The 24,548-nt window shown below is 32.4% G+C and overlaps 6 protein-coding genes across 7 annotated transcripts; 2 read left to right on the top strand and 4 right to left on the bottom strand.

The window, feature by feature from the left end:
- Window positions 1-2,273: 2,273 nt before the first annotated feature.
- Window positions 2,274-2,785, bottom strand: LOC107935439 (uncharacterized). The gene has a single exon (XM_016868044.2). It carries the CDS (start codon window positions 2,661-2,663, stop codon window positions 2,274-2,276), a length of 390 nt encoding a protein of 129 aa, XP_016723533.2. The 5' UTR covers window positions 2,664-2,785.
- An 836-nt stretch (window positions 2,786-3,621) lies between these two features.
- LOC107935414 (sedoheptulose-1,7-bisphosphatase, chloroplastic) lies at window positions 3,622-7,110 on the bottom strand. The gene is made up of 8 exons (XM_016868017.2): window positions 6,789-7,110; window positions 6,562-6,684; window positions 6,295-6,480; window positions 5,564-5,645; window positions 5,265-5,486; window positions 5,094-5,194; window positions 4,169-4,240; window positions 3,622-4,050 (listed from the first exon to the last, which is right to left on the bottom strand). The coding sequence occupies exons 1-8, from the start codon at window positions 6,900-6,902 to the stop codon at window positions 3,769-3,771; spliced, it is 1,182 nt and encodes a 393-aa protein (XP_016723506.1). The 5' UTR covers window positions 6,903-7,110; the 3' UTR covers window positions 3,622-3,768.
- A 3,919-nt stretch (window positions 7,111-11,029) lies between these two features.
- On the top strand, window positions 11,030-13,055 carry LOC107935418 (uncharacterized protein At2g39920). Of its 2 annotated transcripts, none has more exons than XM_016868025.2 (4): window positions 11,030-11,271; window positions 11,886-12,037; window positions 12,116-12,698; window positions 12,804-13,055. In XM_016868025.2, the coding sequence occupies exons 2-4, from the start codon at window positions 11,968-11,970 to the stop codon at window positions 13,027-13,029; spliced, it is 879 nt and encodes a 292-aa protein (XP_016723514.1). In that variant the 5' UTR covers window positions 11,030-11,271; window positions 11,886-11,967; the 3' UTR covers window positions 13,030-13,055. The 2 variants fall into 2 exon arrangements, with proteins under 2 accessions (XP_016723514.1, XP_016723515.1); XM_016868026.2 differs by having other exon boundaries at window positions 11,055-11,271; window positions 11,883-12,037.
- A 1,320-nt stretch (window positions 13,056-14,375) lies between these two features.
- On the bottom strand, window positions 14,376-15,841 carry LOC107935455 (glucan endo-1,3-beta-glucosidase 12). Its single transcript, XM_016868061.2, has one exon. It carries the CDS (start codon window positions 15,616-15,618, stop codon window positions 14,494-14,496), a length of 1,125 nt encoding a protein of 374 aa, XP_016723550.1. The 5' UTR covers window positions 15,619-15,841; the 3' UTR covers window positions 14,376-14,493.
- Window positions 15,842-16,991: 1,150 nt separating this feature from the next.
- Window positions 16,992-19,942, top strand: LOC107935463 (LIM domain-containing protein WLIM2b). Its single transcript, XM_016868069.2, has 6 exons — window positions 16,992-17,277; window positions 17,538-17,728; window positions 18,573-18,672; window positions 18,761-18,792; window positions 18,891-18,980; window positions 19,503-19,942. Exons 2-6 carry the CDS (start codon window positions 17,594-17,596, stop codon window positions 19,710-19,712), a joined length of 567 nt encoding a protein of 188 aa, XP_016723558.1. The 5' UTR covers window positions 16,992-17,277; window positions 17,538-17,593; the 3' UTR covers window positions 19,713-19,942.
- Window positions 19,943-20,553: 611 nt separating this feature from the next.
- Window positions 20,554-24,347, bottom strand: LOC107935462 (probable sugar phosphate/phosphate translocator At3g11320). Its single transcript, XM_016868068.2, has 4 exons — window positions 23,475-24,347; window positions 22,093-22,196; window positions 21,782-22,010; window positions 20,554-21,103 (listed from the first exon to the last, which is right to left on the bottom strand). Exons 1-4 carry the CDS (start codon window positions 23,913-23,915, stop codon window positions 20,957-20,959), a joined length of 921 nt encoding a protein of 306 aa, XP_016723557.1. The 5' UTR covers window positions 23,916-24,347; the 3' UTR covers window positions 20,554-20,956.
- Between the last annotated feature and the right edge of the window lie 201 nt (window positions 24,348-24,548).

Genomic DNA, 24,548 nt, shown 5'->3' on the forward strand with positions numbered 1-24,548 from the left:
TCTTTATAGTTGAGAAATGGCTTTCAAAAATGATGAATCAATGGCCTGGTCAGCTGTCTAGAAACTTTGAGAATTTTAATAAAGTGGGCTTTTTTTAAATAATAATTTTTATATTTATTTTTTCACACTTTGTAGTAACAGCTCAACTTGCCTGGATTTTGATTTCAAATCTCATTTCTTTTTCAGCTTGATTGATTTTTTTACTTTACTTTTTTTTTTGGGTAAACCCCACATTTTTCTCACTAACAAAATTTCGGATTAATATATCATTTGATACTTAAGTTTGGCTTCAATTTTTAATTTGGTACCCAGACCAAACAACATCTTATGGCTGATGAATGTTTGACGCGTGTACTCTGATAAAAAAAATATAGATACTTAATTGGGATACAGAAAGATTGTGTACCAAATTGAACATTGAAAAAATCTCAAATATCAAATTGAATATTAAAGCTTGTTTTAAAGGTGGTGAATGCATGTTCTTTGGTTGGGGATCCTTGCCCTTAAAGACAACTAGAATTGATAGTTGATTAAATTAATAATTTTGGTAAGCAGATAATGAAGGGTTAATTTAAGTACTCTAAAAACCAAAAGAAATATTAAAAAAAGAAGAAAAAGGTTTAAAGAATGAGTTATTTCATTTGCATGAAGATGGATATGCATTGTCTTTCCAGTTTTTTAATTCTTTTGAAAGAATGTTTTGCATTTGACATCCTAACAAAATTCTATGAACAACCCAAAAATTTGATTATATTTTCGATTCGTGTATTTCAATTATGTTGAATACATATTTATTTTCGGGTACGAGTATTTGAATCGATTGAAAAAATCCTTTAAAACATATATTCATATCAGACTTGTTAATTGGTCAAGTTGGATTCGTTTCAAATTGAGGTAATCTAGATCATGTCAATTCGTAAATTAAGCTTTAGATAATTTTGGGTTTAGGGTCAATTTAAAGTTCGAATCATTTTGAGTTTAGGTTATTCTAATTTGTGATTCGAGTTTTTGACCTTTTATAGTTAAATCAGAGTGGATCAGATTTAGGAAAGAATTGATAGATCTAATCCTTATATATATAAGATTCACACCCGAGTGCAAGTACCTAAATTTACATGATTAAAAATGCAAAGAATTAATGAGGAAACTGAATTAGATAAGTTGGTGCTTAACTTTCGATAGATTAATTTATGAATTTATTTTTAGGTTGAATGTTTTGGTACTTTTCATGTTTTTTGAGCATTTTGTTTGACCTAAATAGATCAATCCCCCCAAACCTGTAGGAGTCCCAAGATTCCATGTGGGTTTGGCTTTGTCTTAAAACTGAATTTACCTACAATTTCAGACCTCAAAAAGAAAAACCCATAAAATTAATGAAAAACATGTTTTGTTTTCCTAGAAAAACATGGGGTATAATATCAAATTTAGTCCTCAATTTTTATATTTTTTTTATCAGTTTGGTTTTTATTATTTCTTTAAGCTAAATTTGACTTCAATCTTTAAAAAAAATGAATTTGACCACCAACCTTCCAAAACGAGTTGAATTGCTATTTTTTAACGAAAATGGTGACTGAAATGTTAAATTTTTAAGCATGGCAGTCTGCATGGGAATTCACATCTACTTCATGCTAATTTTTTTGAATTTTTATGAACTTTTTGTGTTTTTTATTTTTTGAATATTTTTATAAATTTTAAATTATTTTTTGACGTGACATATGAGACAAATAGTGTCATGTCAGTATGAACTATACATGGATTGTCACGTGGCTTGCCACACCAATTTTGTTAAAAAATTAATGTTTTAATCAACATTTTCATTAAAAAGAAAAAAAAAACGATTTCGCTCTATTTAAAAAGTTGAGAGAAAAAATTTGATAAGAAAAAGAATAATAGTCAAAATGACTAAAATATAAACGTTAAAAGTTAAATTTGACATTATACCAAAACATGCAATTTTATGAGAAATTGACAGGGCATTAATTGATGAACAAGTTTAATAGATTTCTTGTTATTAACAACTTCAATAGCACTTAGTGTTAATGCATACGAGAATTTAGTTAACCTTCTTTATAATAATCTTATTTATGTTATAGAAAAGTGATTGTTATACATCTATAACTATAGGTATCATCTTCTGTATATATGAAAAATCTTTTAAAGAAAAAAGAAACGTATTGTGCTGAACACATATTTGTATCCAACACTCCTCTCGAACTCGAGTTAATGAAAAAAAATATACAATTTTATGAGAATTTTGATAGAGTATTATTTAATCAGCAAGTTTCATACACTTTCTTGTTAGCATCTTCAATGGCACCTTGGATTCTATTAATACAAGATTTATAGAGAAACCCAAGATAATCAATGATGTTATCCTCCAATGTACCTTCTAAAGGATCAATCTCAAATGACCAATTGACCAATGTTGACCCATCTCCATAATCGATAAGTTTCAAGGAATTTATAGATCCATCTAATCCCACATTGCTTGCTTCCATTTTGTACACATAACTATGTGATGTCGAATCCATTGCGACCAACCTCTCTTTTATCCACGAACTTTCTCCATCTTGTTGAGGGAACATGAAGCCAGAAACTAGACGAACGTACCCAGGAACACCTTCGTCCCCTACTAAGTCTATGCACCGCTCCACCGTCGGCATCCATTGTGATAACCTTTTTGATTGAGAAACAATGGTCCAAACTTTGTCAAGGGGTGAATCAACTATCCCACTCACCGATCCGTGCCATTTACGCTTCTTTCCCTCTGTTTCGACGGCCTGCAACAAAGTTGAAACTTGAGATCATGTAATGATATGAATCGAAGGGCAAAATAAACACACGATGCGTACCATGTTATCGATGTTGTTCGGATTTATGATTCCCAAAAATGTTGTATATGTAATAGTCTGCAATTCTAATGTTTATAATAGTGTCAAGCTTTGGCTGGTATGTTCCTTTGATTATATCAACAATAAGACTATGCATATGGGAGTTAAGTCCAATGCTTAAATTCTTAGTAATTTTCATTTTTTTTTATTGGATTTTCATTTCTTGTACTTTTTCGATGTTCAACCTGTCCCTGAAATTCGAAAGTTTCCTAGAAGAACGAGAGATGCATTGGCACTGCAATGTCATCATAATTCAAAGGCTCATTGGTCTAACAAGTACTCAAACTTTAAAAAAAAATTAATTAAGCATTCAATTGAACATTGCTAGACAATTTTAACTTATGAGTTCTTTTGACTAATGTTGACCGTTAGAAACTAATGACAACGCTAATATGGTCATTAACAGATGCCATTTATCTAGACAATAAGCCTAATTCGGAACATTTCATTTCATTTTATACACTATTTCACAAAACTTATATGGTAAAAAGTTCGAGGAACCTTGCATTTCTTTTCTTAATTGGCATGGAACCACCACACTAGTAATCAACGTTGACATAGATCGTCACATTAACATTTGTTGACTGACGTGACGTCTATTAACAATCAACGTTGGTCAAATGGTCCCGTTAGTAAATAGCCATTTTAGAGACTCAATTGAATGTAAAAGGTTCGGAGGCCGAGACTTAACTTTTTTTTTTTTTTAAATGTCAAGGGCTTATTCTATCAATTAGTCTAATTCAAAGCATTTCATTTCATTTAATATACTATTTGACAAAATTTATATGAAAAGTACTTAAAGTTTTGTTTGAGATCATTAAGGTACAACGAAAACAAAATGTCTTGAAAAGGCAAACAAAAGTAAAAACATTGTTGCTTAAGCAGTAGCTCCAACAGGGACCCCTGCATTAAGCCTCGAGGATCCGTATAATGTTTCTTCGAACCGTATAATCTCATTCTTCGAACCGTACGCGACTTGAGTCCTATCGTCGAGGTTCTCGATCACTTTGTCGAGCACCGATTTTTGCCCATCGCTGCTGTAACCACCAGCTTTCTCAATCAAGAACCCCAATGGTGCTACCTCAAATAACAATCTCAGCTTGGCCTTGGCAGATGGCGAGGCCACATTTGTAAATATTCCTTTCTCTTTAACAATGATCTTTAATGTAAATAAAAAAAAACCCAAAAAAATATGTATTAAATCATTAAAATTTGATGAAAAAAAATATGAATTATGCTGAAAATTAATGTGTTTTAGAAGTATGGGATATTAATACCTGGTTGACATCAGGTACCATTCCACCAGTGTACCTCAATGTGTATTTCTCTCTTACATAATAGTTGATCAACTGTTTCATAAAGTGCATAAATTAGTTTCAGAGTTAATTACATTAGACATCCCTAAATTAATATCATGAGTCCAAATTGATTTCCAAACTTTAAAATGTTTTAAATATATCTCTAAACTAATATCATCATTCTAAATTGATTCTCAAACTTTAAAACATTCTAAATACATCCTCAAACTATTAAGGTTATATCAATTAGGTTCTCAAGGATGAAGCCAAAAGAAAACTTTTTTTGCGGGGGGGGGGGGGGGGGGTTCGGAATTAAGTTACAAATTTTGATAAGAACTAAATGCAATTTCATCATTGTATTAGCTAATATCTTTATAATTTTTTAAAGTGCTAAATTAAAATCTTATCATTTTTGGGGGTTCAAAGTACAACTTTACCATTACTAAAATCGTTAATTTAACTATTAAATGAGAGATCAAATTTTATGTGACATAATTTAAAATGAAAATTTTACAGAATAATAGAACATTGCAACAAAAATTTTGAAAGTAAAGACAAGTAAAAAACAAAAAGAATGAACAATAAAGCTTCGAGAACCTCAAAACCAAAATTTTTACGGCATCCATTTTTCTTTAAAATTTTCATTTTAAATCATGCCACGTAAGGTTTGATGTATCATTTCACTGTTTTAAATAAACGATTTCAGTAACAGAAAGACCTGATTGATACAACATCAATAGATTAGAAATATAATTAAAATGTTTAAAGTTTAAAGGCCAATTTAAAATGAAGGTTATGGTTTGGGGATGTCTAGTGCAATTAACTTGTATTTTCGAATAAAAAATATGTATCATATATGTACTTCAAGAAAAATGAAAAGTCGGGACAGTTAACATAATCAAACCTTGTCATATTCGGGGTTATCAAATGTAGCTCTCAAATTTCCAGGGGAGAACATTTTTCCTTCACCAATCTCGTAAGTGTCCTTCACATGTTGCCATTTTCCTGATATATAATGCATCATTTTAGAGATCAGATTTTGATACTAAATGCTGTTTCTTGCAATGCAAGTTACCTTCATCAAGGAGGAGGAATTCATGGGTGCCAGGGATGTCCTTAAGTGCGAGAACATATGTTGTTCGAGGACCGAAAATTCCCATCGCGGCAGCCACTTGGTCTCGTCCCGTTACACCGGTTAACTTATCACCAGGCCAAACACCAAAGATGGTACCTACGGTGAAATTTGTATCGACAATGCTGGAACCATCGAGCGGATCGAAAGCAACACTGAATCCACCTATTTCATATAGAGATAAATTTATGACCACACATACAGTTTCAGTTAAACCATTGGGGACTAAAAAATTTGCAGACCTTCAGCAGGTCCTCCCATGTCTTGAAGCTCCGGAATTTCTTCGGAGCACGCGTATTTGCAAAAGTGCGAGTATGTCAAAGCCTAAAACATCATGGATTATAACAACAAAAATACCATTAATTTCTAGAAAAGGGCATCCCTTACACTCTGCAATTTTATCAAACACTTGGAATATAATATATAAACTATAAAGATATAGGTAAAAAAAAAAACCTCTCTAATCTCTCTCAATTTTAAAATTGAGCAAGTTGGTCCCTCTCGAAAAAATTAGAGCAATTTAACCCCTATCAATTTCGAAAGTGACCAACTAATGACAATTAATCATGACGTTAATGTTTTCCATCAGTTACATATAGCTTTGATTGATATAATCACAAATTTAGCTCTCAAAGTTTATATATTCTATCACTTTGGGCTGAATTTAACAAATTTTTCCCACAACATTTGTGTAAATATGTAAATGTTGAGGCTGAATTATTTAATTTTTTTAGAACTAATGCCAAAATGACAAAAAAAAAGTAAATATCGAAGACTAAATTTATTATTATATCAATTAAAATGATGTACAATTGATGGAAGACATTAAAGTTGTGATCAATTGCCCTCATAGTTGCTCGCTTTCAAAATCAAGAAATTAAACTACATTGAGTTTTTTGAGAGGGATAAATTTACTCAATTTCGAAATTGAGGACTGTAAATCTTTTTACCAAAGATATATCATATTTGGTACCTCAAAAAGAAGCTTGTTGGCAAGTAGATCAACAGCAAGTTGTTCATCACCAAAGGAATTAACACAAGCAGTACCACCACATGAAGCTGTTCTAACTTTAAAAGCAATTGTTCTTAATGCTTCACCCATACACATCATTATTCTAATCAATGCCTTATCTGTTGTTGCCTTTGTAAGAAACTCTTCCTACAAAAAGAACCCCAAAAATCGAATCTCGTAAATCAATACAGACCGATCGAAGAATTTTTAACATATGTTTAAACTTACCAAAGACTCTCCAATTTCACATTTTGTCACTAGTGAAGTAGTGTTCTTTGCCTTTGAAACCTTCAATGATGACCTTGGAACAACCCTTAATGATTCTCCAAATAGTGAACTTGTTTTAAGGCTCTGCAATACATGTTATATACCAATATAGTGAATTAAAACAAACCATTCATGGATATGTATGTATGTATGCATGCATGCATGCATGTATGTATGTATGTACCTACCTTAGAGCTGAAGGAAGGAGATATGGATGGAGGGGAGACTAATGCCGAGGAGTGCTTAGAAGAGACACCAGGAAGAACAATCCCACGAGCGTAGCACGTGACACTAGTCTCCATGTTTGGCAAAGGGGGTTTTCTTCTTAGAGCTGTGAAAGAGAAGAAACTTTTGATATGAATCTTTGAGGGTGTATGAGTAGGATAGAAGATAAGTAGTTAATTGTGTGATGACACGTGGTGGAGAAAAAGGAATGGGTTAGGCTATGGTGAAATTATCATCTCACATTTATTGTGTGGCTAAGGTTCTTATATTTTTGTAGAGAGAGATGTGATAAGAGGAAGGTTGTCTTTGCGTGCTGATAAAATGTGATGTTTGAATAATTAGCTGGTAGAATTTTTTTTTATTATGTTTTATCTTCTTTTATTATTTAATTAATTATTATTAGATCGATGATTAAATTAATTGAAACAGAAACCGATGGTTTAACTAATTCAACTGTCGATCTAGCTTTCAAGATATCGGTTAGTTGAGATTTCAATATTTGAAGAGATATATGATAGAAGAAGACCTTTGAGTGTTGATAAAATATTGCTTAAAGGGTGCCACAACCGGATTGAATTGATTGAATCAAGAACCGGTAAGTATATTGATTCGAATAAAGGGATCGAATCGGTCTTTAAGTAAAAATCAACGATTAAATCCATTGAACCGATTTTATAATTCTTAATTAATTAATATTAAACCGATAATCAAACTAATTAAACTGAAAACCAATAATTTAACTGGTTAAACCATCTATTCGGTTTTATAAATTGGTGCTAAGTGGCTAAGGGCTTTGCAACTTGGAGAAGGGAAGGCTAAATTTACTGGTTGTTTCTGCATATGTAAGGATGTTAGCATGGGGAGGACCACACTTACATCACCATTTTCTTCATTCATTGTACAATGTGCCCTCTTTTTTTTTTTAACTTTTTAAGGGATAAATCAATATTTAGTCCTTGAATTTAGTAATTCTTTTCACCTTGGTCCTGGAATTTTTTTCATGCACATTAATTTTGGAACTCAGCAACTTTTTTTTTCCAATTTGGTGATCATGTGGCAATGCGACATCATCATACTTGACAAAATTCAAGATTTGGGACCAAATTGGAAAAATCTGCCAAATTTTGAGACTAATATGAACCTAAAAAAGTTCAGGACCGGCGTAGAAATAGTAAGACGATTTAATTTTTTAACTTTTAAAATGCAGTGACTAAATATTACCTGTATTAATGATTGGATTGTGGTTTTTAAATTAAAAAAGTAAGATGATTTAATTTTTAACTTTTAAAATGGAGTGACTAAATCTAAAATTTTATAAAAGTACAAGGACTAACAACATATTTTAACCTAACTTTGATAATATGGTATCAAACTCAATCTTAATTTGTGATGTTCAACTATATATAGACAGTATCACATTAGAGTTCTATTTAATCTTAGTTTCTTTGATTTTTACCAAATTAGTTGAAAATTAAGTTGGATTATATGTGTAGGTGATATTAAACTTTCACTTAATGGATGATTTGTATTTTAGTTTTAGGTTAAAATATAAAATATGTCCTTGTACTCTTCACAAATTCAAAATTTAGTCCCTATATTTTTATTTTCAGGAATTTACTTTCTCTACTTTTTAGATTTCAAATTTCAGGTTCAATTTTATTTTTTATTTTTTTGTTAAATTTATTGGTGTGACATTTTTAAACTAAAAAAATTCACTTTGTAGTAATATAAATAAAATAAAATTGTAATGGAGTTGGATTTAACAAAATAATGTTAATAGTTGAACTTAAATTTTATAATCTGAAAAATAAAATAATTAAAATTTTCAAAATAAAAATTTAATGACTAAATTTTAAATTTATAAAAAAAAATACAAAGACTTATAATATATTTTAAGTTAAATTTTTTTTTTAGGTTTTGGAAGTCACATAAATTTGAGCAACAACAAAAAAAAATTAAACCCAAAAAGTAGTACCCAATTTGATTGGGTTTTGGGATTAGGGTTTACCTAAGAAAAGCCAAGAAAATCCATGTCCTCGACCTCTTGTTCAAAATAGATTTATCCACCCCATCAGAATTTAAACTCTAATCCATTCGACTTAAATTAAAAAATTATTTACATTATAAAAAATCAAATTTAAAACGATATGTATTCGAGATAAATTGAATCTAAAATGGTTTTAAACCTAAATGATATGAATTAAAATGATTTAAATAATGGGATTCGAGTTTGGAAGACAACATGGTTAAGAGAGATAATTATGAACTCTGAACATGAACTGTAAAACGAATATAAAAATACTAAAAAAGTAAAACTTGAAGAAATAAGTTAAACTGACTCAATTAGTAAATTTAAATGACCCAAATATGATATAAACTCAAATAAACTAAAAAAAATTATTATTTAAATTAACTTAGCTGGAGTTAACCCTATTTCACTTAACAAGTCTTACTCTTTTTCTACCCCTTTTGATTAAATTAGATAATAACACTTTTAATCCCTTACCTTTATTCATAATTTAATCTAAGTTCTTTTTAAGTAAAATATTTCTCAGTTTCCCAAAATTTTATAATTTTATTTTCACATTTCAATACTAAAATCCATGGCTTCACCTCAGAGGAAGGGTGGTCATGAAAGACTTAGGGTGAGTTTGGATGGGCGGTGCATTTACCTGCGGTTAGTGTAAAAACAGCGGTGGCGGTGAGATTAGATACTATAGCGATACTGTAGCACGAGACAAAAAGTAAGTTAAACACACCGCATCGCACCCAATCGCCCATCCAAACCCACCCTAAATGATTTTATTGAAGGTTTGGGAATTACTTAAACAACCCATCTTTTCGAGATAATATCATCAGAAAAATCCTTTATACAAACAAGTTCCGGGTAAATTTCAATTATTTTAGTAACTATCCTAAAGCAATAGGGGAGAGTAATTTTTGGTTACAACTGAGAAACCCAACTCAAGCGGTTCAGTCGGTTTTAGTTTGGGCGGTTTGTGTGGGTTTTTTTTTTCAGTTATGGGTTTGGTTTGGGCGATTATTTTAGTCAATTATCAGTTTTTAAATTTTCAAATTATCCGATCGAAAATTTAACTTAATTTAATATATTTTAAACTATTTATAATATATTAATGATATGAAATAAATATATATTATTTAAGCTCAATAATTAAAGTCGGTTAAGTTAGATCAGTTATATTAATTTTTGAGCTTTGATTTTTTAATACTTTTTTTAAATTATGATAAGTAAATTAATAAAAAAATAATCAAATCAACCCAAAAAGTCGAATATTCTCGTCTCGAAATCCGAAAGGGTATGACTAAAAAAAATCCTTTATATGCACAAATTATTAGGTAAAATTCAAAATTTTCATTTATATTCGCTGTTATATCTTAAAGGATATAAATGCTGAATCTTTCCAACTAGATTGAGATTCAAATTGACTACCAAACAAATATCACCAATACGGCTTCTTTCCAACATTATTGGTGGGTGCATGATTAAGGTGGTGGGCCCCACAAATGATATTTTTGGATTTAATAATAATAACATTTAGTCCCCAAATTTGGTAACTTTTCACAATTTGATCCTTGAACTTTTATATATATATATATTAATCTTCGAACTTGGACTCCGTCCAGCAATTTAGTTCTTTTATGAAGGGGTAATATAATTTTTTTGTCCCTGAACTTAATAACTAGGTCAATTTTGGTACATGAATTTGGATTCCATCAAGATTTGATATTATGATCGATGTTCTTGGAACATAACTGGATTGGCAGGTCAATCCGAATGGACCAAGAACCAACCACAATATTGACCCAAATAAGGGATTGAACCGATTGAATCGGAAACAAGTTGAACCAACTTAATAAATTTTCAAAAGAAAATTATAAATTTTTAATTACTTAGTCAATTATTGTTGATTTAGCAATTGAACGGATAAAACTGATTGAATCAGAAACTAGTGGTCTGATTGGTTCAACTATTAAAACATTGTATGTGACATTTTAAAATTGTCATTTTTTTTTCAAGTGATGGTATGAAATAATTTCAAAGTATCACATCATTATTATTTTTTTTAAATTTAGGGACCAAAATGAATCTAATTGTCAAATTCAAGTACTAAAATAGATAATAATAAAAACGTAAATACTGATCTAAAATATATCTGGACAAAATAACGTCTAAATTCATTTAAATTTAATCATTTTTGCAAAAAAATGGCCATTGGCTATCATCATTTACTAAGAGCCAAAAAAAAAAAAAAAAGGAAGTTTCTCCACGAGAAAGGAAGTTTTTCATTTACTTTCTTCTATTTTTTGGTCTTTTAGTTCAGTTCTGAACTTTTAATGTTTGATTTTCTTACAACTATTACCCCCACTTCTTCAGATGCCTCTCTCTCACCTTCTGTCTCTCTCTGGGTTTTGCCTTCCTTTAAGGTTTGTTTCAGATATAGTTTTTTTCTCCTTTGTTTTATGGTTACTGGTGCTTATTTATGGATTTTTTTTTTGTTTTGTTCTTTTGCCATGTCTTAAAAGATTAAAAGATGAATTGGGTTTTTCGGATTAGTTTCGGATTGAATCAATTTGAATTATAACAATTTTTCGAGTTATTTCAATTTCGGATCATTTTCGATTTGAGTTATATCTATTGAGGCTGGATAGGTTTCATTTTCTGTCAATATTACTTGTCTGAATTATAACATTTGAAACATGATGAGAATAAACTCTGATTTCAGGATTTGAGTGTTAGTTTCAGACATAGGTATGTTAAATTTTTCTCGAGATTTTCACGTTATTCGAGGGCAAAGATTGTATTTTTACCTATATTTAAATTACATAGTGTTAGGTACGAAAAATCACCTTATTTAGTTATTCTTCTTCTACGTAAAAGTATTACGATGATTCTTGTATTAAAAGTTAAATTGTATTTTGCTTCCTTTGCTCTTTGATTAAAGGGAGTAAAATGCAATCTAAATAATATTAAATGGTCTCCATGATAATTTTTGTGCTTAAAAATATGGCAATGAAGCGAAGGACATTTGTTGTAGCAGGTGACCCTTCTATGATTTCGAAGGAATCTGAACCAAGAGATATTCGCAGTGCCGCCGTGTTATCGAGCTAAATCGAACCACTATGTCGGCTTACGGCCATCAAATGGAACGCGAATTCTCCGCTCAGAGTCTTTTAAGCAGGGGAGACACCGGTAATATGTCGCTACTTGAGTTCTTATACCTGAATACCGATGCTTTTAAGTATATCTTGCTTGCAATTGTTTAACTAGGAACCGAGATGGGAAGCCGTTACGTCTCCGAGTCTGGATTCTACATGACATCTTTCGCCGCAACGATCTTCATCGCCGGTTTAGTAACCATCGGTGTCGTGTTAGTAACTGCAGTAGTTTCATTAGCGGTAATGTTGCAATCATGCGAGAATAAAAGCAAAGGAGTCGTGGCGACGATCGATAAAGCCAACGATAATCACCATTACTGCGAGATTCTCGCCCTCCACGGTGAGCTCAACGGCCTTAAACCCGACAACGTCCCTCCGATCTGTAGGAACCTCGCCGTTCAGTACATCGAAACAGGAGGATACACAAGAGACTTGGATTTCATAATGCGTATGATCGAAAACTTTTTCGATACTGTTTCACCGTCGAAAAATCGAACGGATGCAGTGTTAATAGACATCGACAACATCCTTGTGTCGGATCCAAGCGTCCGACGGATACTCGAATCGTACACGAAACTTCATTCTAAAGGATGGTTATTGATTCTCTTATCAAGAAAACATGAGAAACAACGACATGTTACCACTGAACACCTTAATTCTATAGGATTTAATGGTTGGTCTTCATTGATTATGAGGTAAAAAAAAAAAACTAAAAACAGTACTTATTTTCTTTGAATTGTTTTTTTTTTTTTGTGAGAATCATCCATGCATTGAATTTTCCTGGAAAATTCTGTTTGCAGGTCCGATTTAGAAATGGAAATGGAAACAAGGGAGTATTTTTGTAGACGAAGAACTGAAATGAAGGAACAAGGTAATGAAATAATGAGTGTGATTAGCAGTCAAATGGATGCTTTAATGGGGTTGTCATTAGGAATTCAGCTCTTTAAGCTTCCAAATCCTCTGTATTATAATTTTGAAAATAACTATGAAAGCAGGATCCATGGGCTTGTACAAATCGAAAATTAGATTTGGATCGTCCTTAGGTTTTTCAATGACCGACTAGTTCAATTCGTTTTCAATTTTATGATAGGTTAATACTTCTACTCATAATTAGATTTGTTTATAGGCTGAGTTATTCACTTAAACTCAAATGCTCGGATAAAATTTTAAAAGGTTTAGACAAAAATATTAAGCCCAAATAATGAGATTGAGCAAAAAAAAATTAAGTTCATTTAAAATGTGGGTTGGGCTCGAGTTAAGATGACTATATATAAAATTTGGATAAATAAAAAATATATAAATTATTTTTAAATTTTATTTAAAAACTAATATGGGCAGGCCTAAAATGGACTTAGGTTAATCATTTACAAATATAAGTGAGATTGGGTAAAATTTTAGACTCATATTTCGAGCCGAATTGATCTTGGCTAAGCATAAAATGTGTTAATATCATATTTAGGCTTGGCTTGAACTTGGCCCAATTCAGCCTATGAACACATCTACCGATAACTCCTCCTCAAGCCTTAAAACTAACCTTAATTCTAACCCAAAATTTGACCCATCAACTTCATCTATGCTATTGTTCATTAATTTGCATTTTTTAAATGGAATAATATTTGGTAAATTATCCATAGAATTTTTAGACTCCGTAACTAAAATTAAAGATTGGCGAGTGTCTATAAGGGTATAATAATATATTAAAAAATAAAAAAAACACATGACAATTTTTTAAGATTACTTGTGAAATAAAAAATTTACACTATCAGTGGACTAAATATTAATCTTTTTAAATTAAACTTTCAATTAACCATATAAACAAATAGTTTAATTATAATTTTAGTCCGTTTGAAATTTGAAATTTAATCTTTTTACTTTAATTACCATAACAATCATCTAATTCAATTTAGCATGATTTAATCTTTTAATTTTATGGTATTATTTGTAGGTCCAAATCTAGGGCGAAGTTAAAATTTTGGTATTGGAGGACGAAATCAAATTATTAAAGCTAAAAATTTTATTTTAAAAGAACTTTGAACTATTGATAATTTGTTAAAGATCAAAATTACTATTATTTTATTTACTCAAGGCATTTCAAATTGATAAACTTTAACACACTCGAACCTATGTTTTACTATATTGATAACAATGTTAATACCAATCGAACTAATACTTAATCAACAGAAATAAATTAAAGTAAAATGATGTATATGAAAATCATATATCATCAAAGACTAAAACTAGAATGAACATAAGACTAAAAAGAGCTAAAAAAAAAAACTCATCCACCATTAGCTAGAATGAAAATCATGATGGCAAAAAGCTAGAATGACACATAAGAAAAGACCCAAAGTTCAAAATTAAACAAGAAATAGTAATATGAAGAACAAAACTAGAGTCTCATTTACATTCAAGCACATCATCATAAGATGATAAAGTCATGCAGAAATGTACATAAAAAAAAACCCCCCCGTAGAAAAAGATGAAAAAAATCTAAGGAAAAGCATAGAAAATAGCAATCAAAAACAAGAAAATCCCCATTAAGCCATAGTTTTTAACCCCACTAGAAATCTCTACATTGAATTTCCTAGTCATATTCTCTGTTAAAATCCCCCATTTCCTCCCTTTTACTTTATTGTTATCATTATTACCTCCTTCATGATCCATCAATTCATAAACATATACCTCTGCTACCCCATCTTTCTTCAATGGTGTACCCACCCCTGATTTCAAATGCCTTACCAATCCTTTCAAATACATCTCGGCGTACGCTTCATTCGCTTCGACTTCCCCGGCTTCACCTCCACCGCTCGGCCAACCGGTTTCCGCTACGATTACCGGAACACTTTCGTACCCCATTACCGCCATTGCTGTTAAAACGGAATCCGCCATCATGTCGAATAGGTTGAAGTATCGGACTCCGGTGACTAAATCGTCTCGGAAATTGAAAGGGTAGTCTTGAAACAAGGCGAATCCGACTGGGATTTCGCTGTTGAGACGGTAAAGATTGTAAGGGTAGAGATTGATCAAGAAAGATGAGTTGGTTTCTTCCAAGAATTGGAGTAAAGGTTTTATGATAAGGTCGCCGGCGGGTTGTTGGAATTCGGCGGAGGAAGGTGGGAAAGCGGTGGTGATGGTGGAAAAAAAGGAGAAAGTGGTGGAGACGGGGATTTTTTTGATACCTAGTTCATGCAGAGCTAAATGGAGGTTCCTCATTGCGGGGAGCAAATAAGGGGTGAAATCTTGTTCCGCGATGGAATCAAGGACGGCGTTTCCGACGGAAATGAGGGTGATTTTGGATCGAGGGTAAAAAGGGAGGACGTGACGGTAAAGCCAACGGAGAGCAAGGGAACGGTTAGCGGCGACGGCGGGGAGAAGAGGGTTTGGGATTGAGAGGAAAAGGGAAGTGTTGGTGAATGCAAAGGCTTTGATTAGAGAAGGGTCAGCGTCTGGGAGACGGACGTTGGGGATCTTGAGGGTGGAGATGGTAGCGGAGATCTTATCCGGCGGTGGTGATGCGGTGGTAGTGGTGGTGGAGTAAGTGACTCCGATTGAAGGAAGTGAAAAACTGAAGTGGATGAAGGAAAGTAGGAGGGAAATGAAGAGAAAAGAAGGCATTGTTTTGAGAGCTTCTTTTCTTTTCTCTGTTTGTTTGGGAGGAAAGAAAATAGAAAATGGAAGTGAAAGACTTTAAAAGTGAAAGAGAAAGCGAGAGTTAGTTAAGTAGTGACAGTTTAAGGTGTTCGTTACTTTAGGCGGGAAAGTTTAGTCATGTTTAGGCGATGATTGACTGCGGAAAGCTGTATTTTAATTTTTAATCTGAACCGTCCTTTTATTGATGTATTTGGGTTCGGATCCAATACTATTAGGATTTAGCCTGTGTGAGTTTGGATCTTATGAAAATTATGGATCTGTCTATGGGCTAGCGTTGGTTAATTTGGGCCAAGATATGGGCTCTCTTTTTATCAATTTAATTAATTTTTTTAATAGTCAAATCGTTTTTAACTGAAATACTAACTAAAGCATCAAATTTTTATCAATGTTGCCGTGAAAATTCACATGCAATTCATGTTGACATAGTACTATCTGTCTCATATGTTATGTCAACAAATAACTTATAAATTATAAAAAGTTCATAAATAAATTAGCACGAAATATATGTGGACTGTTACGCAAACTACCATATTTAAAAATTTAATGTTTTAGTCAATATCATTAAAAAAAAAGAGTAATTTGACTTTCTTTTTTAAAAGGTTAATGATTAAATCTAACTCTTTTTAAAAGTTTGGAGGCCAAATTGAAAATTGATGTAAACATTAAATGTCAAATTTTACATCAAGCCTTTTTTTAAAAAAAATATAGATGGTAAAATCTTTTAACTCCATAAATCGGGTTAAGATATATGTCTAATGTGTTTAATTGATATTTAAAAAATAAATAAATGAGACATGACTTTTTTTTAACTGCTACTCGAAGTCTCATTCCCTGTACCTACTAGCCGAACGAACAAGCGAAAGGCAACTGCTCAAGGAAGTTAACCATCCACTCCTCTAGGCACTCGATCTTCTATTAAGAACATGATTCGTTTCGTCACCAAATCTCACATGGGATCAATTGCTTCGTACTCTAAATTAGAACGAATGATAGGATATATCCCATCACAGATATTTTCATCTCATTGAAGACATCCACCCCATACATCTCATAATGATGACCTAATGGTGTATCTACCAAATTAACACCATTTGTACACTACCTTACTTATAAATAACCTCCAAGACAATGAAGAGGAGATCTAGCCCACCATAATTTGTCTAGAGCTTCCTTTTTGATGCTTACAAATAGCAAGCCTTAATTAATCATGCATATTTGTTTTTAAATTTTAAATTAGTAGAATTTTCCAAATATATATTAAAAAATCTAGAAAAGTATCCTGACAGAGCATAATTCAGTTAAAATTAACATAAATCCAAAGGTATAGAAATCGACATGACACCAACGTTGTCAAATAATCAAAGCCACCATAGTTGAGTTTGGTTGAAACCAATGACTTGTTCCATCCATCAAACCATATAATATAATATTCCTTATATGTATATATATATATTATTCTCTTGTTTCTTTGAATTATTTCCCAATATTTTCTCATTATCTATTTCTTCTCTAATTCCTTAGAACACCCTTTTGACTCTTTTACAGCTTTTGAACTTTCTCTTTAATTTGATTTCATTTTTTGTTCATCTTATTTCATAGATCCAATACTTACTTCTTTCAACGGTACATTTTTCTTTTTAATCCCTTTATTTTTTTAAAGTTTCAATCTTTGATCCAGTTTTTGTTTACTATTGGGTTTAAGCTCTCAAATTAGATCATCTAAGGAATTTTGTTTTCATTTATGATTCCTTTTGAAAATCCCAGATTTTAAGGATTAGAGTTCATGTTTTTGTTTATGGCTCCAATAAAGTTCTAAGCTTTATAGCTTAATTTGTTGGAATTTTTCACAATCTGATTCTGAAATTGTGTTTTTTTTTTGTTAGTATTAAAGAACAAAATATTGAATTGAAGCTCTAGATCTAAAGCATATATTGGAGCCATGTCTTTTATTGGTACCCAACAAAAATGCAAGGCTTGTGAAAAGACTGTTTACCCAGTGGAACTTGTATCAGTAGATGGGGTTCCTTTCCATAAATCTTGCTTCAAATGCAGCCATTGCAAAGGGACATTAAAGGTAGCTTTTTTTAAATTGCTTTTCCCATGATTTTGCAGGTCATCTGTTTGATTAAATGTCAATGTTAGCTGAATATGCTTGTGTTTAGTACATTTGATTAGCTTTGAAGACAATGGTATATGAGACTATGAAGTATCTATTGCCTTTTGTCCGATTTTCAGCTCACTGGTAACTCGAACACGATGAGTTGTTCATGTGGTAGATTTAGTTAATAGTTTTCGGGTTAGTTCATTAGCTCTTGGTTAGACTCTGTAATCAAATGTTTCTCAAAGCATTAACTCAAACACGATCATTCTAGGTTCTTCGAACAGGACTTGTTTACGTGATAGATTCAATTAATGAACTTTGTTTGGTGTATGTAATGAAGTTTCCGGGTTAGTTCAGTAGCTCTTGGTTAGACTGTTTAATCAAATGTTGCTTTAACTCGAACACAATCGCTCTAGGCTGTATGAAAAAGAGTTGTTTGTGTGATACATCCAGTTGTTGAACTTTGTTTGGTGTATGTAATGAAGTTTTCGGGTTAGTTAAGTAGCTTTTGGTTAGACTGTGTTATCAAATGTTTCTTTAACTCGAACATGGTCATTCTAGGTTCTTTGAACTAGAGTTGTTCACGTGATAGATTTGGTTGATGAACTCAGTTTGGTGTATGTAATGAAGTTTTTGGGTTTGTTCAATAGCTCTTAGACTGTGTAATCAAATGTTGCTTTAACCCAAACACGATTGTTCTAGCCTCTGTGAACACGAGTTTTTCACATGATAGATTTGGTTGATGAACTTTTTCGGTGTATGTAATGAAGTTTTTCGGGTTCTAACATAACCACTTAGATCTTATATCTATCTGCAGTGGGGTAATTACTCATCAATGGAAGGTGTTCTTTATTGCAAGCCTCATTTCGAGCAGCTATTCAAGGAGGCGGGTAACTACAACAAGAATTTTCAGTCACGTAAGTCTTTTTTCGTTTTCTCTTGCCGGATGGAAGCCATCAACATTGTTTTACTGGTTTGATTTGACTTTAATTTTATTGTCTGCAGCTGCCAAGTCAGCCGAGAAGTTAACTCAACTGGTAAATCTACCCTACAACATTGTTTATGTTTGATTTGAGTAGAAAGTTGCAGTATAGGATATTGCTTGCTGATTCCCAATAGCTTGTGTCGGTTTCAGACAAGATCGCCTAGCAAAGCGGCCGGCATGTTTTCCGGGACACAAGACAAATGTGCTACTTGTGGTAAAACTGCTTATCCACTCGAGAAGGTAAAATTTGAAGATCTCATTAAGTCATTGTGTTGAAAATGTATCTTTTTTAAGCAATTGTAAGGTGGCCATAGGGAAGGGCAGAAATGATCATAGGTATTAATCACATCATGGGGGAACACGCGGGATGACCAATGATCAACCTCCTTAAGTTTATACTAGTCATCATCGATTTTTAGCTTTGTGAGGTTTGTCCCAATGAAATATACTTTATTTCCCTCTTGCATAAGTTAGGTGATCTCAGGGTGTCCTTGTTTCGTTAGCCAAGTTCTCGAACTAATCAAATCCAGAAAGGTTAAAGCCTGTAGTAGTTTCTTTAGACATGCAGGGTTAGTGCAGCTTGGTTTGCCTTATACATTATGCTTTATTTCATGTTAAAAAGGGGGCACCTCTCGGAAATGAGAGGTATGAATCGGTTTAGAATATGCACATTCCATTCGGAATAACCAATTGCTCTCGTAAATTTGATCGATGTAAGCATCAGATTGTGAAATGTGGCTTCTTTGTGCTTAATTTTGATAGGTAACAGTGGAAGGTCAATCTTACCACAAATCATGTTTCAAGTGCTCTCATGGTGGTTGCCCTATAAGCCCTTCAAATTATGCAGCACTTGAGGGCATTTTGTATTGTAAGCATCACTTTTCCCAGCTTTTCAAAGAGAAAGGAAGCTACAATCATTTGATCAAGTCCGCATCGATTAAGCGCACAGCCGCCTCTGTTCCAGAAGCTTGATTTATAGAAATCCCTTTCTTTCATGTTTTTCTTTCTGTCCTTGTGTTTGCTGGATTTTTTTTCCTTATGAATCCTTTGATTTATGTTTATGAACAAAAAAGGGGAAGAAAAAACTTGAATTTCCTCTATGGCTTATTCACCTGCAGATATGTAATGGCATTTTATTGATGGATGGATATGCATTCTCCAAATTAGAATTTGTAAAAAAAACCCTTGCTTTGTTTGCATGATACCACATGTTGATGTACTTTCGATGTTTGCCTTGCTTTAAAGTTCCTCTCATCTTCATTTTCATGTATATGTATGTATCTATGCATGCATGTATGTATGCATTCTCCAAATTAGAATTTGTAAAACATCCCTTGCTTGCTTGCATGATACATCGTGTTGATGTACTTTTGATGTTTGCCTTGCTTTAAAGTTCCTCTAATCCTCATTTTCATGTATATGTATGGATCTATGTATGTATGCATGTGCATGTATCATGCATGCATAGATGGATGAGGATATGCATTCTCCAAACTAGAGTTTGTAAAACAACCCTTGCTTTGCTTGCGTGATACAACATGTTGATGTACTTTTGATGTTTGCTTTAAAGTTCCTCTCATCTTGATTTTCATGTACATGTATGTATATATGCATGCATGCATACATTCAACATGTTAGTGTTTTGACTATCAATGATAGCATGTATGGAACCTTTTTTGATAGGCAAATTGCCTGTTATGCAGGAATGCACCATATGATAACATCATGAATATTTGATGGTCTAAATACATCATCATACATTCATAATTCCCAGCATATAAAGAAACAAAATATCAACACATTAAACAAGAAATGGTAAAATTATGATTTTTTTTTTCCTTTTTCCATTAATAATCAATATTAGAAATGTTAATAACAGATAACACTATGTAAAGACCAATTCTACAACCTTTTTTTTGTTCTCTTTTCCTAAAAGAATTTAAAAAAAAACATAAAAATGAAAATCGACCAAATCCGGCACTTATTCGAGTTTCCTAATGGTTGACTAATCCTGCATAATGTCATCGATAAAAAAATACGAAAAAACCAGTTTCCCAGGCTTTTTAGGGAAAATTTTAAAAGAATCTAAGGTGCAAAATCCATGTCATCATGTTGCTACCACATCATCCTCTCCGAACATTGTCGACGTTCTTTGCAATAAAAGGAAATGAAATATATGACCAGTAACGTACGTACCGTGTTTTCCCAGGATAGTCTCATTTGTTTCGTTTCTTGGCTTCACTGTAGAGTATAACCCCAAATACTGTGAGTGTATAACCGAGCATTCCGGTGACGGAAACTGGGTTTCTAAAAATTAAAATAGAAACCACCACAGCTACTGCTCCTTTTGCATTTCCTAGAACCTGCAAGAGCAAAACATTTCAGTATCCTGAAAAGCTTAACTTAACGTTGTTTTGAATATAGACAATGGTGATACCAAAACAAAGGAATGCGTATGTATGAAACCGACTGACAATAGTTACTTATATGGAGAGTCTATATCGATGTTCGAAGCAGGTAATCCTGGTAAAAGTATCATGGAGGCCTTATACTAAGAGTCAGTTGCATTTTGTTCTCACTAGTAAAAAAAAAGAGCAAATTAGTCCTTATACATTAAATCAAAAAGCAAACTGGTCATTTTTGTTAAAACTTTCGTCTATTTCTATTGTTAAAAACCAGTCCACGTCAGAATGAGGTACACATGACACGCCACATTTAACTTTCTGGTTATTCTATCAGCCATGTCAGTTTTTAACAGTAGAAATGAATGAAATTTTTAACATGACGAACCAGTTTGCTCTTTGATCTAACATACAAAGACTAATTTGCCCATTTTTTGAGTAAAAGGGACAAAATGCAATTTGACTCCTAATATAAAGGCCTCCATAGTACTTTTACTACCTAAACCTTCATAATCTAGCAAGTCTACTTATGTCAATTTAATTCCATTACACATAAAAGGTACAGAACGAATTTAATGAATTCCTAAAAGCCAAAAATTTTGGGGAAAAGCCAGCCATAAGTAATCATGCATATCATACCTGCAAAGTGAGGGCGCTGGTGTGTTTTGTGACCAAAAAGTTGGTCAAATTCACGAAATAAGCGAGTGCTGAATTGAATATTAGATACCAAACGATCTTCATGTCATCTCTAGCAAGGGCAATGGTTATACCGACCACGTTTTCTTCCATAATGAGCGTTGCCGGAAGTAGAAACACAACAGCTATCGGTGCCATGTAGAGAAGGAGGTTCATGGAATTCAGCTTCTCGCTGAAATAAAATTACAATAACTTTTCAGTGCTCGTTCTAATCCCTGAACTCAACATAAGCAAAGCTATAAAAATCTCCTTACCCTTCGGAAGAAAGTAAAATTCCTTGTAAAACCGACTTGAGAGCTCTTGCTGCGGTAGCTGCAACGCACATGATGAAACCAAATAGATGGAAACTCGGTTCACCCTATGGCCATGGAAGAAGAAAAGCATATTAAATGTGAATGACGCAGAATACGGGTTTTTAATTTATAAAAGGTAAAAGAAGGACATTTGACAGTTTTTTCAATCAAATAGAGCAGCAAAACCCAAGACCAGACACTTCTAAATGCCACAAACGAAACATACATTATGGTACTTGATACCAACGATTGAATAGAACTTAAAGCAAATGCCACAGATAGTAGTTTTTTTACAACTTTTACTACTCATAATTGTACCGTTTTGCCTTGCAACTATTCAATTTACAAAATCCGAGAAAGGTCAGCGTATATCACTTTCATTCAAATCATGCCACGTAATCACATTTCTAGAAAAAAAACTGAACTATTTATTAATTCAATCAATTTATCAATCAATCATCACAATATGATTTATAATAAACACTTGAGCTTTTCTAAAAAAACGAATCCGTGGCATGATTTAAACAAAAGTGACATAACCTAACATGGCATAATTGTTCCGAATTCCAAATGGGATTTAAGAATCTACTTCTTTCGAGCTAAAGAACACTTTTAAAACCGCTTATATCAAATCAAAATAGCAGCTTGAAATCATATATAGCCAACATAGTTCAATTGAAATAAAAGAAATTCTTTAAATATTCTATTCATAGCCTCCATAAATATGAAGCTAATAATATTCCCATTATCCAATAGAAAATATGAAAGCTTTAACAAAATTTCAACATGCTATTCATCCATGGAAGTACCATGGAAGCTCCTGTACTAAGTGAGATTGCATTGCATTTTGCCCCTCTACTCAAAAAATAGACAAATTAATCCTTGCATTTCATCCATTTTTTATGTTAAAAACTGACAAGTGACATGTAGCGTGACATATGTATCTTATGCTAAGGTACAAGGCCAGTTTTTAACAGCAGAGATGAATGAAATTTTTACAAGAAGGGCCAGATTTTCTTTGATCTCACGTACAGGGATTAGTAGATGAGGCAAAATGCAATTAAACTCCTAATACAACACCGTTCAAATCCTTAATAAATCCCCTAAAAAAGCTAACATTTCCATTAACCATAAAAAGTTATAAAAGTGACAAATTTAGCAGGCAAAACAACACAAATTTCAACAAAATTAAAAGTAAAAGCCATTTCCATAATTAAAAGCTACCATTTTCATTACCCAAACTATAAAAATAAAAAATAAAGGCAACCCATTTTCACTACCAAAAGAGTAAAGCTAAACAATTCATTAACCAACAAAGAAAAATTAGACAAATAAATACATACCCCACTGGCAATGATAACACCAGTAACAACAGGCACAAGTGTAAGGTAAGTAAGCCAAGCCTCCCTTTTTAAAGTCATTAAGTAAGCAAAGACCGCCGTGAAAAACGGCGTCGTAGCACCGATAGCCTGGTTGAAACTAACCGGCAAGTACCTCAATGAGATATTCCCAAACACCACCGACACACAAAAGACTAAACTCAAAGCCGAGATCTTCAAGAACTGAACCCTAGATCGAATCGTTTGCATTGGTACCATTTTCATCCATGCAATCGCGATATAGCTTAACAATGAACAAGCTGTCATGTGACACATGGTTAAGAAAATTGGGTATTTGAAGCCATAATTGCTTAGTAAATACTTGTTTAATAACAATACGCCAATATTGGATGAGTACCAGGATGCTACTAGCCCGATCGTGAAGAATCTCGAATTGGTTTTCATGGTTTATAGAATTTTTCTAAATTTTTTGGTGTTTTGAAGATCTGGGTATCTTTATTTTGAGGGAAAAGAAAACTGGTTTTTGAAGATTATAAGGAGACTGAATTGTTTGAAGGTGGATCTGAGTTAAGTCTGGGAATTTTTTTTTTTGGGGGGGGGGGGGGGGAGGGGGCAATAATTTGATGAAATTTAGGTTATAAGGATCTAATTCCAAGGATTCAAGCTTCTCATTATAAAATCAAGGGACTAGAAATTGAAGAAAAAAATAGAAGATTTTACTCAAAAATCTAAAAAAAAAAAATCAAATTTTAAAAGAAGAAGAAGAAAGCGGGTGTCTCTCTCTGCAAATTTCATTTGAGAGAACGATGTCAATATAAATGATAAAAGGATTTTAAAGAAGAGAAGGTAAACGCGTTTGCATTTCTTTTTTAATTTGGTTTTGGTTACAATATTTCATAAGTACTTATAGTTTTGAAAATCTAAGATTTAATCCTTATATTTTTGTTTCGAGATTTGTTCCAACTTTAAATAATAAAAAATACTATAAAAATTTTAGCGTAATTAACCTAAATTTAAGAAGAAAAAATTAAAATGATATCAATTAAATCTGAATTTTGAAAGCGAAAAAATAAATGA

This window comes from Gossypium hirsutum, chromosome D10 (assembly GCF_007990345.1).
Source record: "Gossypium hirsutum isolate 1008001.06 chromosome D10, Gossypium_hirsutum_v2.1, whole genome shotgun sequence".
Classification (NCBI taxonomy): Eukaryota; Viridiplantae; Streptophyta; class Magnoliopsida; order Malvales; family Malvaceae; genus Gossypium; species Gossypium hirsutum.

Excerpts from the sequence above, each read along its gene's own strand:
- LOC107935439 (XM_016868044.2), bottom strand. The coding sequence starts at position 2,663 with ATGCCGACGGTGGAGCGGTGCATAGACTTAGTAGGGGACGAAGGTGTT.
- LOC107935414 (XM_016868017.2), bottom strand. The coding sequence starts at position 6,902 with ATGGAGACTAGTGTCACGTGCTACGCTCGTGGGATTGTTCTTCCTGGT. Across the intron at positions 6,481-6,561 it reads GTGAAATTGGAGAGTCTTTG|GAAGAGTTTCTTACAAAGGC; the intron begins GTAAGTTTAAAC and ends TTCTTTTTGTAG. Across the intron at positions 5,487-5,563 it reads CATGGGAGGACCTGCTGAAG|GTGGATTCAGTGTTGCTTTC; the intron begins GTCTGCAAATTT and ends TATATGAAATAG.
- LOC107935418 (XM_016868025.2), top strand. The coding sequence starts at position 11,968 with ATGTCGGCTTACGGCCATCAAATGGAACGCGAATTCTCCGCTCAGAGT. Across the intron at positions 12,038-12,115 it reads TTTAAGCAGGGGAGACACCG|GAACCGAGATGGGAAGCCGT; the intron begins GTAATATGTCGC and ends TTGTTTAACTAG. Across the intron at positions 12,699-12,803 it reads TGGTCTTCATTGATTATGAG|GTCCGATTTAGAAATGGAAA; the intron begins GTAAAAAAAAAA and ends TTCTGTTTGCAG.
- LOC107935455 (XM_016868061.2), bottom strand. The coding sequence starts at position 15,618 with ATGCCTTCTTTTCTCTTCATTTCCCTCCTACTTTCCTTCATCCACTTC.
- LOC107935463 (XM_016868069.2), top strand. The coding sequence starts at position 17,594 with ATGTCTTTTATTGGTACCCAACAAAAATGCAAGGCTTGTGAAAAGACT. Across the intron at positions 17,729-18,572 it reads ATTGCAAAGGGACATTAAAG|TGGGGTAATTACTCATCAAT; the intron begins GTAGCTTTTTTT and ends ATCTATCTGCAG. Across the intron at positions 18,673-18,760 it reads CAACAAGAATTTTCAGTCAC|CTGCCAAGTCAGCCGAGAAG; the intron begins GTAAGTCTTTTT and ends TATTGTCTGCAG.
- LOC107935462 (XM_016868068.2), bottom strand. The coding sequence starts at position 23,915 with ATGAAAACCAATTCGAGATTCTTCACGATCGGGCTAGTAGCATCCTGG. Across the intron at positions 22,197-23,474 it reads GTGTTATCATTGCCAGTGGG|GGTGAACCGAGTTTCCATCT; the intron begins GTATGTATTTAT and ends CCATGGCCATAG. Across the intron at positions 21,104-21,781 it reads CCAGCGCCCTCACTTTGCAG|GTTCTAGGAAATGCAAAAGG; the intron begins GTATGATATGCA and ends TTGCTCTTGCAG.